Source organism: Jaculus jaculus, chromosome 4 (assembly GCF_020740685.1).
Source record: "Jaculus jaculus isolate mJacJac1 chromosome 4, mJacJac1.mat.Y.cur, whole genome shotgun sequence".
Lineage (NCBI taxonomy): Eukaryota > Metazoa > Chordata > Mammalia > Rodentia > Dipodidae > Jaculus > Jaculus jaculus.
Genome location: NC_059105.1, coordinates 114,606,334 through 114,620,254, shown reverse-complemented (window position 1 = coordinate 114,620,254; position 13,921 = coordinate 114,606,334). Strand labels below are relative to the sequence as shown.

Here is a 13,921-nt window from a genome sequence, read left to right as displayed (position 1 = left end):
TTAAAGGTGTGTGCTACCATGCCTGGCTGATAGGAGTCTCATTTAAATTTTTTAAATTATTTATTTGAGAGAGAGAGAAACAGAGCAAGAATTGGTACATCAGGGCCTCCTGCCACTGCAAACAAACTCTAGATACATGCAGCACTTTGTGCATCAGGCTTTATGTGGGTACTGGGGAATTGAACCCTGGACATCAGGCTTTGCCAGGAAGCACCTTTAACTGCCGAGCCATCTCTTCAGCCCTGTTTTATGGTTTTGAAGCAAGTCTCCTACATCATGTGATCTCATCTACACTTATTTGAGTGTCTGTTTCTGCTGGGGTCTCTGTCAATATCTTTCCTGCCTTTCCCTCCTATATGCTTGAGCTGACATCCAGCTGTTAGGATTTGTATCTCTTTGCTTGAAGACTTTCCTCAGAGCTTGGAAAATCCCTCTGCACTGCTCATTGCTCTCCTGGGAACTGACCTCCATCCAAGTGAGTGCTCCTTGACCTTTGATTGGGTTATATCCTGATGCGCCCATTGTGAGTTGAAAACATCTCAAGTTTAAAATGCACTTAGGGGCTGGCAGATGCCTCACTGGTTAAAGGTGCATGCTTAAAGTCTGCTAAGCTGGGTTTTATTCCCTAGTACCCATACAAAGCCAGATGCACAAAATGGCATGCATGCCTAGAATTCATTTGCCACAGTAAAAGATCCTGGTGTGCTTTATACTCTTTCTTCTTCTCTGTCTCACAGATAAATTTTAAAATGCACTTAGGAGGTTGGTTGTGCTAATGGACAACTATAGTCCCAGCATTCAGGAGATGGATATAGGAAGATGATGAGTTCAAAGTCAGCCTAAGCTACATAGAAAGGGCCTGTCTCAGTAATAAAAAGAAAGCATTGCTGCACCTAGCCTATAAAACACCCTAGCTTAGCTGCAGCACATCAGTGCTTCCTCCTTTCAGATTCAAGTAGCCAGCATCACCACTGCTGTATCACAAACCACTAGCTAGGGAAAAGTTCAAAATTCAAAATAGGGTTTTACACCGTCATATTGAAAAGTTAGAAGCCCAACCATCATAAGTCGACAGTATGTATGTAAATATTCGATTTCCCTTATTCTTTGTTGTGAGGTAACTCAGACATTCATCCTACACTTTCCCAAAGTCTTTCTGGGATTATGTCCCATTTGCCCAGAGTGGCAGCTGATTTGATGCCACCTTTATTGTCTGTATTCCTTTCCCTGTCATATTGCTTACTGCCTGGATTAATGTGTTAGGACTGCCAAAGCACAGGACCAGAAGATGAGGGTGCCTTATGCAACACCAGGCCACAAGTCCAAGATCAAGTTGTTGACAAGGTTGGATTCTTCTGACTACCTCTCTGCTTGGCTTGTAGACAGTGACGTCTATCAACACTGACCTCCCCAAGCTGTGTCTGGGTCCTAATCTCCTCTTCTTATAAAGAATGCCAGTCATGAGCCAGACGTGGTGGCTCACACCTTTAATCCCAGCACTGGGGGGGGGGGGGGGTTGAGGAGGGCGGAGGTAGGAGGATTTCTGTGAGTTTGAGGCCACCCCAAGAATACAGAGTGAATTCCAGGTCAGCCTGGGCTAGAGTGAGACCCTACCTCGAAAAACAATAACAACAACAACAACAACAAAATGCCAGTCATACTGGGTTAGGGCTCATAATGACCTCATTTTACTTTCAGCATTTTTTCCAAATAGTCACATTTGAGGTCCTGGGGACTGGAACTTAAACAAAAGAATTTTAGAGGGACATAATTCACCCCATAATACTAACCTGACATTTACATTTTCCCAATAAGTTACTCAGATCCTTATTCCAGAGGCTAGTTTTAAAAATTGGAATGAAGAAAATATTGAAAATGTAAGAATTTTTAAAAAACATAATTACCTAGAGGATAATCTTTTTTTTTTTTTTTTCAAGGTAGGGTCTCACTCTGGCCCAGGCTGACCTGGAATTTAGTATGTAGTCTCAGGGTGTCCTCGAACTCGGTGATCCTCCTACCTCTGCCTCCCGAGTGCTGGGCTTAAAGGTGTGCACCACCATGCTGGCGATACCTTCTTTTTAAATGATTTATTTATTTATTTATTTGCATGGAATGGGGGAGGAAGGGAGAGCAAGAGAAACAGGGGGCAAGAATGGGTGTACCAGGGTCTCTTGCCACTGAAAACTCCAGATGCATGTGCCACTTTGTGCATCTGGCTCTGTATGAGTACTGAATTGAATCCAGGTCAGCCTTTGAAAGCAAGTGCCGTAACCACGGACTCATCTCTCCAGCTTGTGCTGTTCACTCCTTACAGTGCACCCTGCCAGTCATGGCAAACATGGTCTATTGCTCTTATCCCGGCAGAGCCTTAGATGTAGGACATGCCAAAGGCTGCTTGATTAGTTCAAGTAAGTGATGTCAGTTCTAATCTTCCCTGGAAATGAAGTCATTATAGAATAGAAAAAAAAAAAAAACACAAATAACAGTAATTGCTCTCTAATTATGTAAAATCTGTGCTGTATTACTAGCAACCTATACAACTGTGTGAGACTGCAAAACACACAAGGTTTTGTGAACTAGTAAATATTGGAACTAATGGAGGTTGTTGGGGGAAGATAATTGTGGGAACAAGTGGGGAGAATCAGAACTCTCTGTATATTCCTGTCAATTTTGATGTGAACCCAAAAGTGCTTGAAAAAATAGTTGATTAATGTAAAACCAAGTAGCAACCCAAATTGAAGTTAGTAGCTGAAACTGGATTAAAAAGACTGTTGGGGGAGTATGTGATTTTTATGTCAAGTATCATCAGTCTTCTAGTGTCACCTACTGGTGAATACTGTTTAGTGTTCTAAAGTGATTCTTTTTCTAGACTCTGGAATTTTGATGGTAATGTAACAAGTGTGTTTGTGCAGGCACTTCAGAGATGTCAGGCAGGAGCTTGTCTCAGGCCAGAATGGCTGGCCCATGAGCCCCAGGGATCCTCCTGTTATAGCTTTCCAATGCTTGGATTACAACTGTGTCACTATGCATGACGTTTTAACAATTTTTTTGTTTATTTTAAATTATTTACTTGAGAGCAACAGAGAAAGAGGCAGATAGAGGGAGAGAGAATGGGCGCGCCAGGGCCTCCAGCCGCTGCAAATGAACTCCAGACGTGTGCGCCCTCTTGTGCATCTGGCTAACGTGGGTCCTGGGGAATCGAGCCTCTAACTGGGGTCCTTAGGCTTCACAGGCAAGTGCCTAACTGCTAAGCCATCTCTCCAGACCTGCATGATGTTTTAAATGGGGTCTGAGGATTAAACTCAGGCTTACAAGGCAAACACTTTAATAACTAAGCTATCTTCTTAGTCCCTTTTTGAGTTCTTTCTTTCTTTTTCCAAGGGAGGGTCTCACTGTGAGCTAGGCTGACCTGGCCTTGAACTCATGGTGATCCTCTTACCTCTGCCTCCCGAGTACTGGGATTAAAGGCATGCACCATCACACATGGCCCTTTCCTAGTTCTTTATAACCCAACATCCGACCTGTGTTCCTTTTCTAACACCTAGTGATTATTCTTACTCTATTTTTATGAGATAAACTTTTTGAGATTTTAAAAAAATTTCCAAGTATCTTTTTGTATCGGACTTATTTCTCTTAACACTGTGCCCACCAATTCCAATCCTGATGCCATAAGGATTGACAGGATCTCATTCTGAAATTACTGTAACATTATCAACCATAAATCCCAATTTCTAGCTTAACACCATTTAAAAAAGATTTTTAAAAAGCTGGGCATGGTGGGCTGGAGGGATGGCTTAGCGGTTAAGACGTTTGCCTGCAAAGCCAAAGGACCCAGGTTCGATTCCCCAGGACCCATGTTAGCCAGATGCACAAGGGGGCACTCATGTCTGGAGTTCGTTTGCCTTGGCTGGAGGTCCTGGTGGGCCCATTCTCTCTCTCTCCTCTCTCTCCCTCACTCTATCTCTGTCCAATGCATAAATAAATAAAATACTTAAAAAAAAAGCTGGGCATGGTGGCTCACACCTTTAATCCCAGCATTTGGAAGACCAAGGTAGGAGGATCACTATGAATTTGAGGCCACCCTGAGATTACGTAGTGAATTTCAGGTCACCCTGGGCTAGAGCGAGACCCTACTTTGAAAACCCAAAAATAATATAATAATAATAACAATAAATAAGATAAAATTATTATTTATTTATTTACAAGCAGAGAAAAATAGAAAAGAACCAGAGATAATGGGCGCACCAGGGTCTCCAGCTGCTGCAAGCAGACTAGAGAAGCATGTGCCACTTTGTGCCTCTGGTTTTATGGGGGTACTGGAGAACCAAACTCAGGGAGTTAGGCTCTGCAGGCAAGTGCCTTAACTCTCTAGCCCTTAACACAATTTTCATATGACAACCAAAATGATTTTCTGCTCTTTCTTGCTTTAAAAACATTGCCACCCTAGTGTTCTTAGACTAAAACACCATCTAACAGTGTAGGAGCCCCTACAAGCACCGCTGCAGTTTAAATGCTTCCAGTCTTGCCTCTCCCATCTCACACCAATATTCAGTCTCCTGGAAGGGTTTTCTTTTCCCCAGCCCTCGCAGGCTGTTTTCACTCAGATAAAACACATTCAAACCTGTTTCTCCCGTAATTAACCCTTCAGCTCTTAAATCAACTCTCCTTTAATTCTTCTTGCTGAACCTAACTTAAATGTTATCTTTTGTCTTCTGCCACTTGCCTGACCACCTAAACCTCCAGTGGACGTTCCTGTGTGTCCAATGGCACAATTACTTCCACCAACACAGAATCGACTGCACTGCTTACTAGGAAGAAAATGCATATGAATGCAACCTCTAGTATATGGCAAGTCTTCGGTTATTACTAGAGAATGACTTGGGTGACTGGTAAGATCTTCTTGAATATAAATGGATTCTACTTTACATAAATCGAGAGTTCTCGCAACACAGTGAACACTAAGTTCCAGAATGAATGAGCTTCAGCAAGTCTTGTATTCGGTTTTCAAAGCAAAAATGTCATGTAAGGCGACAAATACATAGGACTAAAGTAAGCCCTGTTACCTGTGAGCTTTCGGCATTCAAGCAATTGTACTTGTTCTGAAAGTTGTTAACTGTACTGTCGACGTTAAATGCTGTCAACACAATGCCTTATGTTTGACTGGCCCTGGCTTCCAAGCACTGTGGACGAATCCTTTGCACAGGCCCGAGAGGGTCGGGACACTGGGAGCCCCGGGCAGGACCTGAGCCCGCCCCTCCACGGAACCCTGGCTTGAGGCCTCGTCAGACTGCATTTCCCCAAAGGACCCGGCTCCACTCCGATTTCGACCCCGCCCTCCCAGTCGCGTGTCTCCGCGCATCCCGGTCACGCCCTTCCTCCACGTCGCAGGCCCGCCTCCACGGCTCGGCCCCTCCTTCCGGCCCCGCCCCTCAGCGAAGGCCCCGCCCCGCCCCGACCCCGGCCCTCAGCGAAGGCCCCGCCCACCCGCCTCGGCCCCCGCCCCGCCCGCCCACCTCGGCCCCGCCCCCGGCTCCGCTTGACCTTCCCACTCTCAGCCCGCCCCGCCTCGCTCCCTCCAGTTCCCGTCCCGGCGCGGCCCGTCTCCATGCTGCAGCCGCGCTTCCCCGGCTCGCTCCGCGCCTCGCCGCGCAGGCCGCAAGCCCCGCTCCGCATCCCGGCCTGAGCCCCGCGGCTCGTTCACCGGCTCGCCCGCCGGGGCGGAGCTGCGCCAGGGGCGGGCCGGGGCGTGGCTGGATTCCGGGAGCGCAGGTGCGGCTTCCGCGTCAAGATGGCCGCCGCCTGGCGCTCCTCGGCCTGGCTGCCGCCGGGTCGCCGCCGCCGCCCTCCCGCCGGGGCCCGCTTCCTGCGCGTCTCCCTGTGCCTGCTGTGCTGGGCCCCGGCGGCTGTGGACGCGGTCCCTGAGCACGGGCTCTGGACAAAGACGGTCAATGACGTAAGTGGGGTGCGGGGCCGAGGCGTGGCGCGTCTCGGGCAGTCCGCGCCCACGCTCGCCCGCTGGCCGGACCCCGGAACTTGCCCACCCGGGCTTTGCCAGGCTGTCCCGCACCGCTTGATGTGCCTCCTGCCCTTTTAAACACACTGGGCAGTGGGCGAGGAGCGTCCCCTCCTCCGCTGGACCTGGGCTTCGGGGGGCGCGCGGAGCGGCCGTCCCTGCCCGGCGTTCCTGGCGCGGGGTGGCCACAGCCCGTCCTTGTTTGTCCACACCACAGTCCCCGCTCTTCGCACAGCTGGCCGCAGTTTGGAGGCCATATATCTCCTGCCAGGCCCCAGTGAAGTCTGTCCAGCCGTTCTGTTTAAAGCACACATTTAGAAAGCGCGTGTGTTGTCTTCGTCTTTATTAAATTAATTAAAACTCGAGGAAGCCTGCAATAGTTACCCAACCTTCTTCTTGGGTTCCTAAATGTTCTGTAGCGCTCCTATCATAGCTCGGGACTTTCCGTGTGAAGGCTGGGTGGGATGTGTGGTTAAGGAGTGTTTGAAAGGTTAGTCTGGGAAGCATGGGTGGGTGGAAACTATTCCTTAACTGAACAGGCCATTAGAGAACTTGGCGTCTGGTAGTTAGGAGATGATGTGGAAGGGATGCAGGAGCAGAATCACGGAAATCCTGGCACAAGACACAGGAAGTCAGGAAGGGGCATTACCCCGTTTCTCTAGGGTCAGATGACTCACCCAGCTCTGTTTAGGATGCACTGAAGTAATGTCCACGTTCTAAAGAAGAAATTAGTATTTTTATCTCCTTAACCAAAAGAAGTACTGCGAGTAGGTACATGTACTTCCCATAACACAGAACTATGCAGAAGAACAAGTGCAGGTCGCTCTCTGTATCTTTCAGACTCAGTGCAACTATTTCTCATAGGATTCTAAGTTGTCATGCTGTGTTTTATTTACGTCAGTGACAGGAGCTGCACACATCTATTACTGAATTTCTCTGAACAAACAAACAAACACACATTTGGGGAAGCCCGCTTTGGGTTTCCCGCTGTTCCTATACTGAATGCAACTAAGCCAGTGACTGGAAATTAAGATATCAGATGTGAATCAGCTGCATGAAAACTTAAGTCGAAGGGCTGGGAATGTAGTTCATTTGATAAGAGTGCCTACCAAGCATGCTGAGGCTCTGGGTTCTAGTCTTAGCTAAAACCAGGCATGGCGGTGATTGCTGGTAACCCCAGCACTGAGGAGGTGGAGGGCAGAAGGACCAGGTTCATGGTCATTATCAGCTACATAGTGAGTTTGAGGCTAGCCTAGGATACAGGAATAAATAAATTAAGGAAGAGGATAAGAAAGAAAAAAGGAAAGTCAGAAGGAAGAAAGAAGAGAAAAAAGAAAACAGTTTACCTGAGCTTGTCTGTAAGGATCTTTGCCAAGGCTTCTTTGGATAATAAGAGTCCTATGGGAAAGAAAGAACAGATTTCTACATGAGGCAGAAAAGTTTCTTTCTTAGGTGCCTCATGATTTTGTTGGCTAATTTTATTTCCTCTGCAGCTCAGGCCAGTAGTGTCAGTAAAGCCTTTCTCTGCAAAAAGTCTGCTTTTGTTGTTGCTGCTGTTACTGTTGTTCACCTATCAGGTTGTCAGAACTTTCCTTTTCATAGGAAGAGAGAATGGGTGTGCATTCAGTTGTACTGAAATCCATCAACAAATGATTTTGTTTATTTGTAAAGTTCAGTAGTTTGGGTATCATACATTAGACTGGTCGTTGCCCTTGTAAAGATGAATTTTAATAATTTTTTTGTTCATTTTTATTTATTTGAGAGCAACAGACAGAGAGAGAAAGAGGCAGGTAGAGAGAGAGAGAGAATGGGCACGTGAGGGCTTCCAGCCACTGCAAAGGAACTCCAGATGCGTGTGCCCCCTTGTGCATCTGGCTAAAGTGGGTCCTGGGGAACCAAGCCTTGAACTGGGGTTCTTAGGCTTCACAGGCAAGCACTTAACCACTTAGCCATCTCTCCAACCTGTAAAGATGAATTTTAGATAGAATCCCTTCTCTCAAGGAACTCACACAATAACAGGAACAACAGATTCATGAATAGGTAGTTATATAAATGATATATTACAGAAACACCAACAGGGCCAATCTAGTTCGTTTTGGAGGTGTGTGGCTGCTGTGAACAGGTGAGTAGGTATTTATTTCCTTGGTAAGAAAAGAGTGGAACAATAGCAATTGGGGGAGAATTCTTGGTATTTCTGTTGAGTCAAGTTTTGGCAGAAAGGGAACTAAAGTCAGCACAGTCCTTCTTCACTTGACCTCAGCCTTCATCTTGAGGCTACAGGCCTCAAACTACAGAACCCCCTGAGCTGAGGTGGATGTCTGGCATAAGCTGGGTTCAGATTGCATGCCTTCAAGTAGGCAACTGCTGAATAACATTTTCTGGGGAGACTATTTCTGTTCATAGATAGAGAAGGCAGTAACAGGCCAAAGGTCATTGAATCCAAGTCTACCTTGATGAACCAGTGAGTTTATTTGGGGCTACTTGTGTGAGCATGGGTGCCCTGGGCAGGTGCAATCTGGAAAGGTCCCCTCCAGCATGGAGGACATCACTGGAACTGCATCTCTGGAGTTCCACCAGAGAACTTGCCGCCAGCTGCTCCACCCTAGCTGTTGTAACCTTAGGGAGGGGCCTTTTGAGTCTTGGAAGTTTGCAAGTTCCATGAGCCTCAGAATTCCCTCCTCCCTCAGAGGGGAAGGTTTCAGTCCACACAAAACAGCTACACCACTGCTGCTGGCATTTGGCTCTAGATGGAAGACACTCTGTGGCCCATAGGCACAAATTTAAGTGAGACCAGAAACAATGTTTTTATTATGTCAACTAACTCAAAACTTAAAAGAAAAAGTTCCTTATGGGCCAAACATGCACCATTTATGGTTGGGTTAGATCTCCAGTAGCTAGTTTGGAACATGAGTGAAAGAGAACCATTGCAGTTTTGGATAGAGCTGTTGATCATTCTGGCTGCTGCCCAAGGATAAATTACAGGCTCAGATCTGGTCAAAGTACCAGTTAGGCTGTTACAGAAATCAAAGTAGGAATGTTGAGGGGCTAAATTAAGACCTAGTGCTTGTGCAAAGTAGGCATGTGCTGGGGTTTGGGTGATAGAAGTAAAGAGCTATACCTTGGGTGACTGGATGGTTTCACCTTGGTGGTGGACAGTGTAGAGTTAGTGAAGAGCAGAGAGGACTGTGCCTGCTTTGCTGCAGGTTAGTGTAGTTTGCCTGCTGCACATTCCAGTGGGCATGTGGATCTGGAGCTCAGCAAGGATCGGAGCTGTGAATTATATTACTGTTGAAAATGTTGGGGAAGGGAAGGGTGACTTGAGCTGTCATCGTTCTCTTCAGTTCCTAACCACGCTTCCATTGAACACAGTTCCTTTTTTGCAGGGGTTTTGTTTAGGAGGACTGCTTGATTTTAATTCTGGTTAAGTGTTGTGAAGCACAGTGGATGCTAGAGACTGAAGGAGTTGTGGGATCACTAGGGATCAAACCCAGAGCCTGAATCTTAACTACGGAGCTACACTGTCATCCAGGAAGGAGCTTTTGAGCTGGGTTTTGAAGGGTAAGAAGGAGCTAAGTGAGTGAAGGAAAAAAAATTAAGTTTTCAGGTTGAATACTAAGGTCCTGAGGTAGGAGGGAATATCATGGCTTTTTTTTTTTTTTTTTAACTGAAACATCATCGACATTGCTGGAGAAGTGAGCAGACCTTGATTATGCAGGGAATTCTCTAGGAACTTTGGCCTGTTATAAGTATAGCAGTAAGCAAAATCAGTCTGGAGAGGGACGTAGTTGTTTATCAGAAGTACCTTTACTTTGATACCAAGCAAGCAGCATGCAAATCCACAGTTTATGTTATGTTCAAGCAGCATTGACTAATGGCTGCAGCCCTTCTCTTGTCACTACATCTGGCAGGCACTTGAGGCAGAAGTACAGTACTTGGTTTTTTTGTTTGTTTGTTTGTTTTATTCTTTAGGTAAGTTTTCATGCTAGCTCAGGCTGACCTAGACCTCACTTTGTAGCCCACACTAGCCTTGAACTTTTCCTACCTCTGCTTCCCAAGTGCTGAGTTGTAGTATAAGCCACCATGCCCAGGTAATACCTGTTTTTTTTTTGTTGTTGTTGTTGTTTGTTCATTTTTTTAAATTTATTTGAGAGTGACAGAGAGAGAGAAAGAGTGATAGAGAGAGAGAGAATGGGAGCACCAGGGCCTCCAGCCACTGCAAACAAACTCCAGATGTGTGCGCCCCCTTGTGCATCTGGCTACTGTGGGTCCTGGGGAATTGAGCCTTGAACCTGGGTCCTTAGGCTTCACAGGCAAGTGCTTAACTGCTAAGCTATCTCTCCAGCCCAGCCAGCTAATACTTGTTTTAAGAGTTTTTTAAAGATTTATTTTTGTTAGTTATGGACATGCCTAGCATGTAAAAACACATGTTGGTACCATTCCTTCCCTTCTCCCTGCCCCTTTTCTGAAGGGGCCCTCCTTGTTGGGGATGCAGGTCAACCCCATGGGGATGGTGGGTCATGCATTGTGGGGGCAACAGCCGGTTATGGGGGAGAGGCAATGTCTCTGTGCATAGTGTCCCTACTTGTGGCTCTAACAATCTTTCTGCCCCTTCTTCCGCAAAATTCCCTGATCCATATTAGGTGCATTTTAAGTCTACTTCAGTGATGGGCTCTTAGAATCCTTAGGATCTCTGGTTTGGTAGGTGTTCAGTGTCCTCAGTGTCTGTCCCCTTTGCCCCTGTGCTGATACCAGGTTCACTGAAAAAGCATCACTCTTGCCCATTTCCCCAATTCCTCTGTGGTTTCAGCTGGGGCATTGGTGAAGTGCTATGGGTAGTTTATCTTCTCAGGTCCTGCTCCCATCTGAAAAAAGAGAAGCAGATTTTCCAACGGAGAGTAAAGTCAGCACAGGTTAAATGGGCTAGCCATTATTAATTTAGGGAGAATTTAATGGGTATGGATTCCCTTATAGCCTAAGATTAGTGGGAGCTTGATACTGGAGAGTAAACTCATTATCTAGATCTGATTCTGACTTGTTTCCCAGTTCCAGATAATCATTTTCTTCCCACTGAGTGGATCTGTTAGCCAATCCAAGAGCAGTTGGTTATCCACCATGGCTGTGTGTCACTATTGCACTTGTGTGTGTGACCATCACGTCAGGCTGTTTGTTTTTGAGTAGTTTAGACCTCAGATTGCTTAGACATATGTTGGCCACGTTCCCCCAGTAACTCATATAGCACCTTTGGGCTAACTTTAATTTTTTTTAACCTTTTTTGTACATGTGCACATGCATGTGTGTTCATGTGTGAGTGCAGGCATGTGTGTGCTACAGTGTACATGAGGTTGCCAGGGACAGCCGTAAGTATTGTTCCTCACCTTACATCTTGTTTGAGGCAAGATCTCTTTATTCATGGCTGTGAATACTAGCCAGTCTGGTTGGCCTGTGAGCTGCTAAGATTCTCTTGTCTCTGCCTCTCATTTCACTGTAAGAGGGCTGGGATTACAGATGTTCTCTATTGTGTTCCACTTTTTTTTTTTTTTTGGTTTTACGAGGTAGGGTCTCACTTTAGCTCAGGCTGACCTGGAATTCACTATGTAGTCTCAGGGTGGCCTCGAACTCACAGTAATCCTCCTACCTCTGCCTCCCGAGTGCTGGGATTAAAGGCGTGCGCCACCACACCCGGCACACTTTTTTTTTTTTTAAATAGTTATGTACTCAGTGTGTATGTAGTCATGTTGGCACCATTGTTAGCCTCCTCCCTGTCCTCCCCCTCCACTGGGACCCTCCTTGTTGGGGAATATGGGTTGTGCATTGTGGGTTTATGTGAGTTCTGGAATCTGAACTCAGGTTCATGTATGCATTGTTTTACCCACCTAGCCATCTCCCCAGACTCCTCCCCACTTAAAAAAAAAAAAAAAAACAAAACAGGGACATGCTATATAGCCCACTCTGATCTAAAGGGCACAGTCCTCCAATTTTAAGCAAGCAAGATATGTTAGACTTTAGCAGATATTCACTAATTAGGTGGTGCAAAGATTAAAGCTCTATATTTAGAAGGGTAAAACTATTTTTCAGCAGCAGGAAATAACTTAAGATCCTTCTATGTTTGTTTTTCACTTTAGAAAACAGGACCTTTGATATTTAGGAAAACTATGTTTAACTCTACTGAGATCAAGTTTTCTGGTAAGTATAATAATATAAACATCATCTGATATGCATTATAAATGAAAACAATCATGTAAACTAATGTAACATAGTGAATACAGTAATTTTAACTAATATAGCATATATAGTAAACTAAATATTTTGTTTTTAAGTATGTCTAACATTTTATTTTATTTTTATTTATTTATTTTGTTTTGGTTTTTTGAGGTAGGGTTTCATCCTAGTCCAGGCTGACTTGGAGTTCACTATGTAGTCTCAGGGTGGCCTCAAACTTGCGGCGATCCTTCTACCTCTGCCTCTCAAGTGCTGGAATTAAAGGCATGAGCCACTACACCTGGCTTATTTTTTTTATGATATTCCTAAATTGGTTTATTCTATTTTTTCCCTTTGAGCCTTCCCTTTTTTCTTCTATTACACTGTAGTGTTTTTTATTTTGAAGGTGATTTATTTATTTTTATTCCTCTTTTCCTGTTTTATGTAATTTATGTTTTTTTCCTTATTGTATAATCAGATTAAGTCTCTTACTCTGTGTTGTAGTTGCTTCACTCATTATCGATATAATCAAATACCTGCCAAGAAGCAGCTTAGAAGGGATGGGTCCAGTTTTACTTATAGTTCAGGGGTACAGTGCATTATGGCAGGGAAGGCATGGAAGCAGGAGCTGGAGGCAGCAAGTCACAGGGCATCAGTCATCAGGAAGCAGTAAGTGGGGCCTGGCTATAAGATCTCAAGACCCACTCCACTGTATGTCTAACGTTTTAGATTTTATTTTTTTATTTTCCATGGCAGGGTCTTATGTAGCCCATTCACTATACAGTTTCAGGCTGGCCCTGAACTCATGGCTGTCTTCCTGCCTCTGCCTCCCAAGTGCTAGGACGAAAGGCATGTACCACCACACCTAGCTAGAATCTTTCAAGCCTTAGTTATTTGTAAGAATGGATTTTTCTAATCCTTTTCCAGAAAATGTAGTATGACTCGTTCTTTAAAAATTATATTTAAAGTCAGCTTCAGTAAAAATATATACTTTCTATAAAATTTAACTGTTTTTGGTTCTTCAAGGTAGGGTCTCACTCTACTACAGGCTGATCCTCCTACCTGTGCCTACTGAGTGCTGGGGTTAAAGGCATGTGCCATCATGATTGGCTAAATTTGACTTTAAAGCCTTAGATTTTAAGATTAAAAAAATATATTTCATTTATTAGAGAGAAAGGAAGATAGAGAAAAATGAACTCCAGACACATTGTACCACCTTGTGTTTCTGGCTTATGTGGATATTGGAGAATCAACCTGGGTCTTAGGCTTTGCAGGCAAGTGCCTTAACCACTAACCCATCTATCTCTCCAGCCCCAAGCCTTAGATTTTAAAACAAGATAAAGTAGATTTTGTGAATAGGTGCAAGGTCATGTTTGTAATAAACACTCTGTGCACTGAAAAATTTCTAAATTCCCACAATGCAGTAGTAAATAAAAATCCCTGGACATTAACATTTTTTGATCCTGCTTGTGGGTTAACGTTGGACTCTATTCACAGTGTTATAATTCCTCTATTTCTAATATCCTAATTAGAAAAGTTTGTCCTCAGAATTTAAGTCTTAGGATAAGGAGTCTCATTGGGTAAAGCAAACTGGCTTCCTTGGATCCACTGCCACACTCTTTCCCTCTCACTCCAGCTCAGGTCACATGTGGGGATGACTCTTCTGTCTGTTGATCTTTGCTGAGGGATGCTGACATCCACCAGCTAGAA

General features: G+C 44.9%; 1 protein-coding gene across 3 annotated transcripts in view; it reads left to right on the top strand.

Annotated features, from left to right (window-relative positions):
* Positions 1-5,788: 5,788 nt before the first annotated feature.
* Tmem87b (transmembrane protein 87B) overlaps positions 5,789-13,921 on the top strand; it is a 56,938-nt gene continuing 48,805 nt past the window's right edge. For all 3 annotated transcript variants that reach the window (XM_045147302.1, XM_045147301.1, XM_004651681.2), the window contains exons 1-2: positions 5,789-5,953; positions 12,136-12,196. In XM_045147302.1, coding sequence (XP_045003237.1) covers positions 5,789-5,953; positions 12,136-12,196 — 226 coding nt within the window. The remainder of the gene's footprint in view (positions 5,954-12,135; positions 12,197-13,921) is intronic.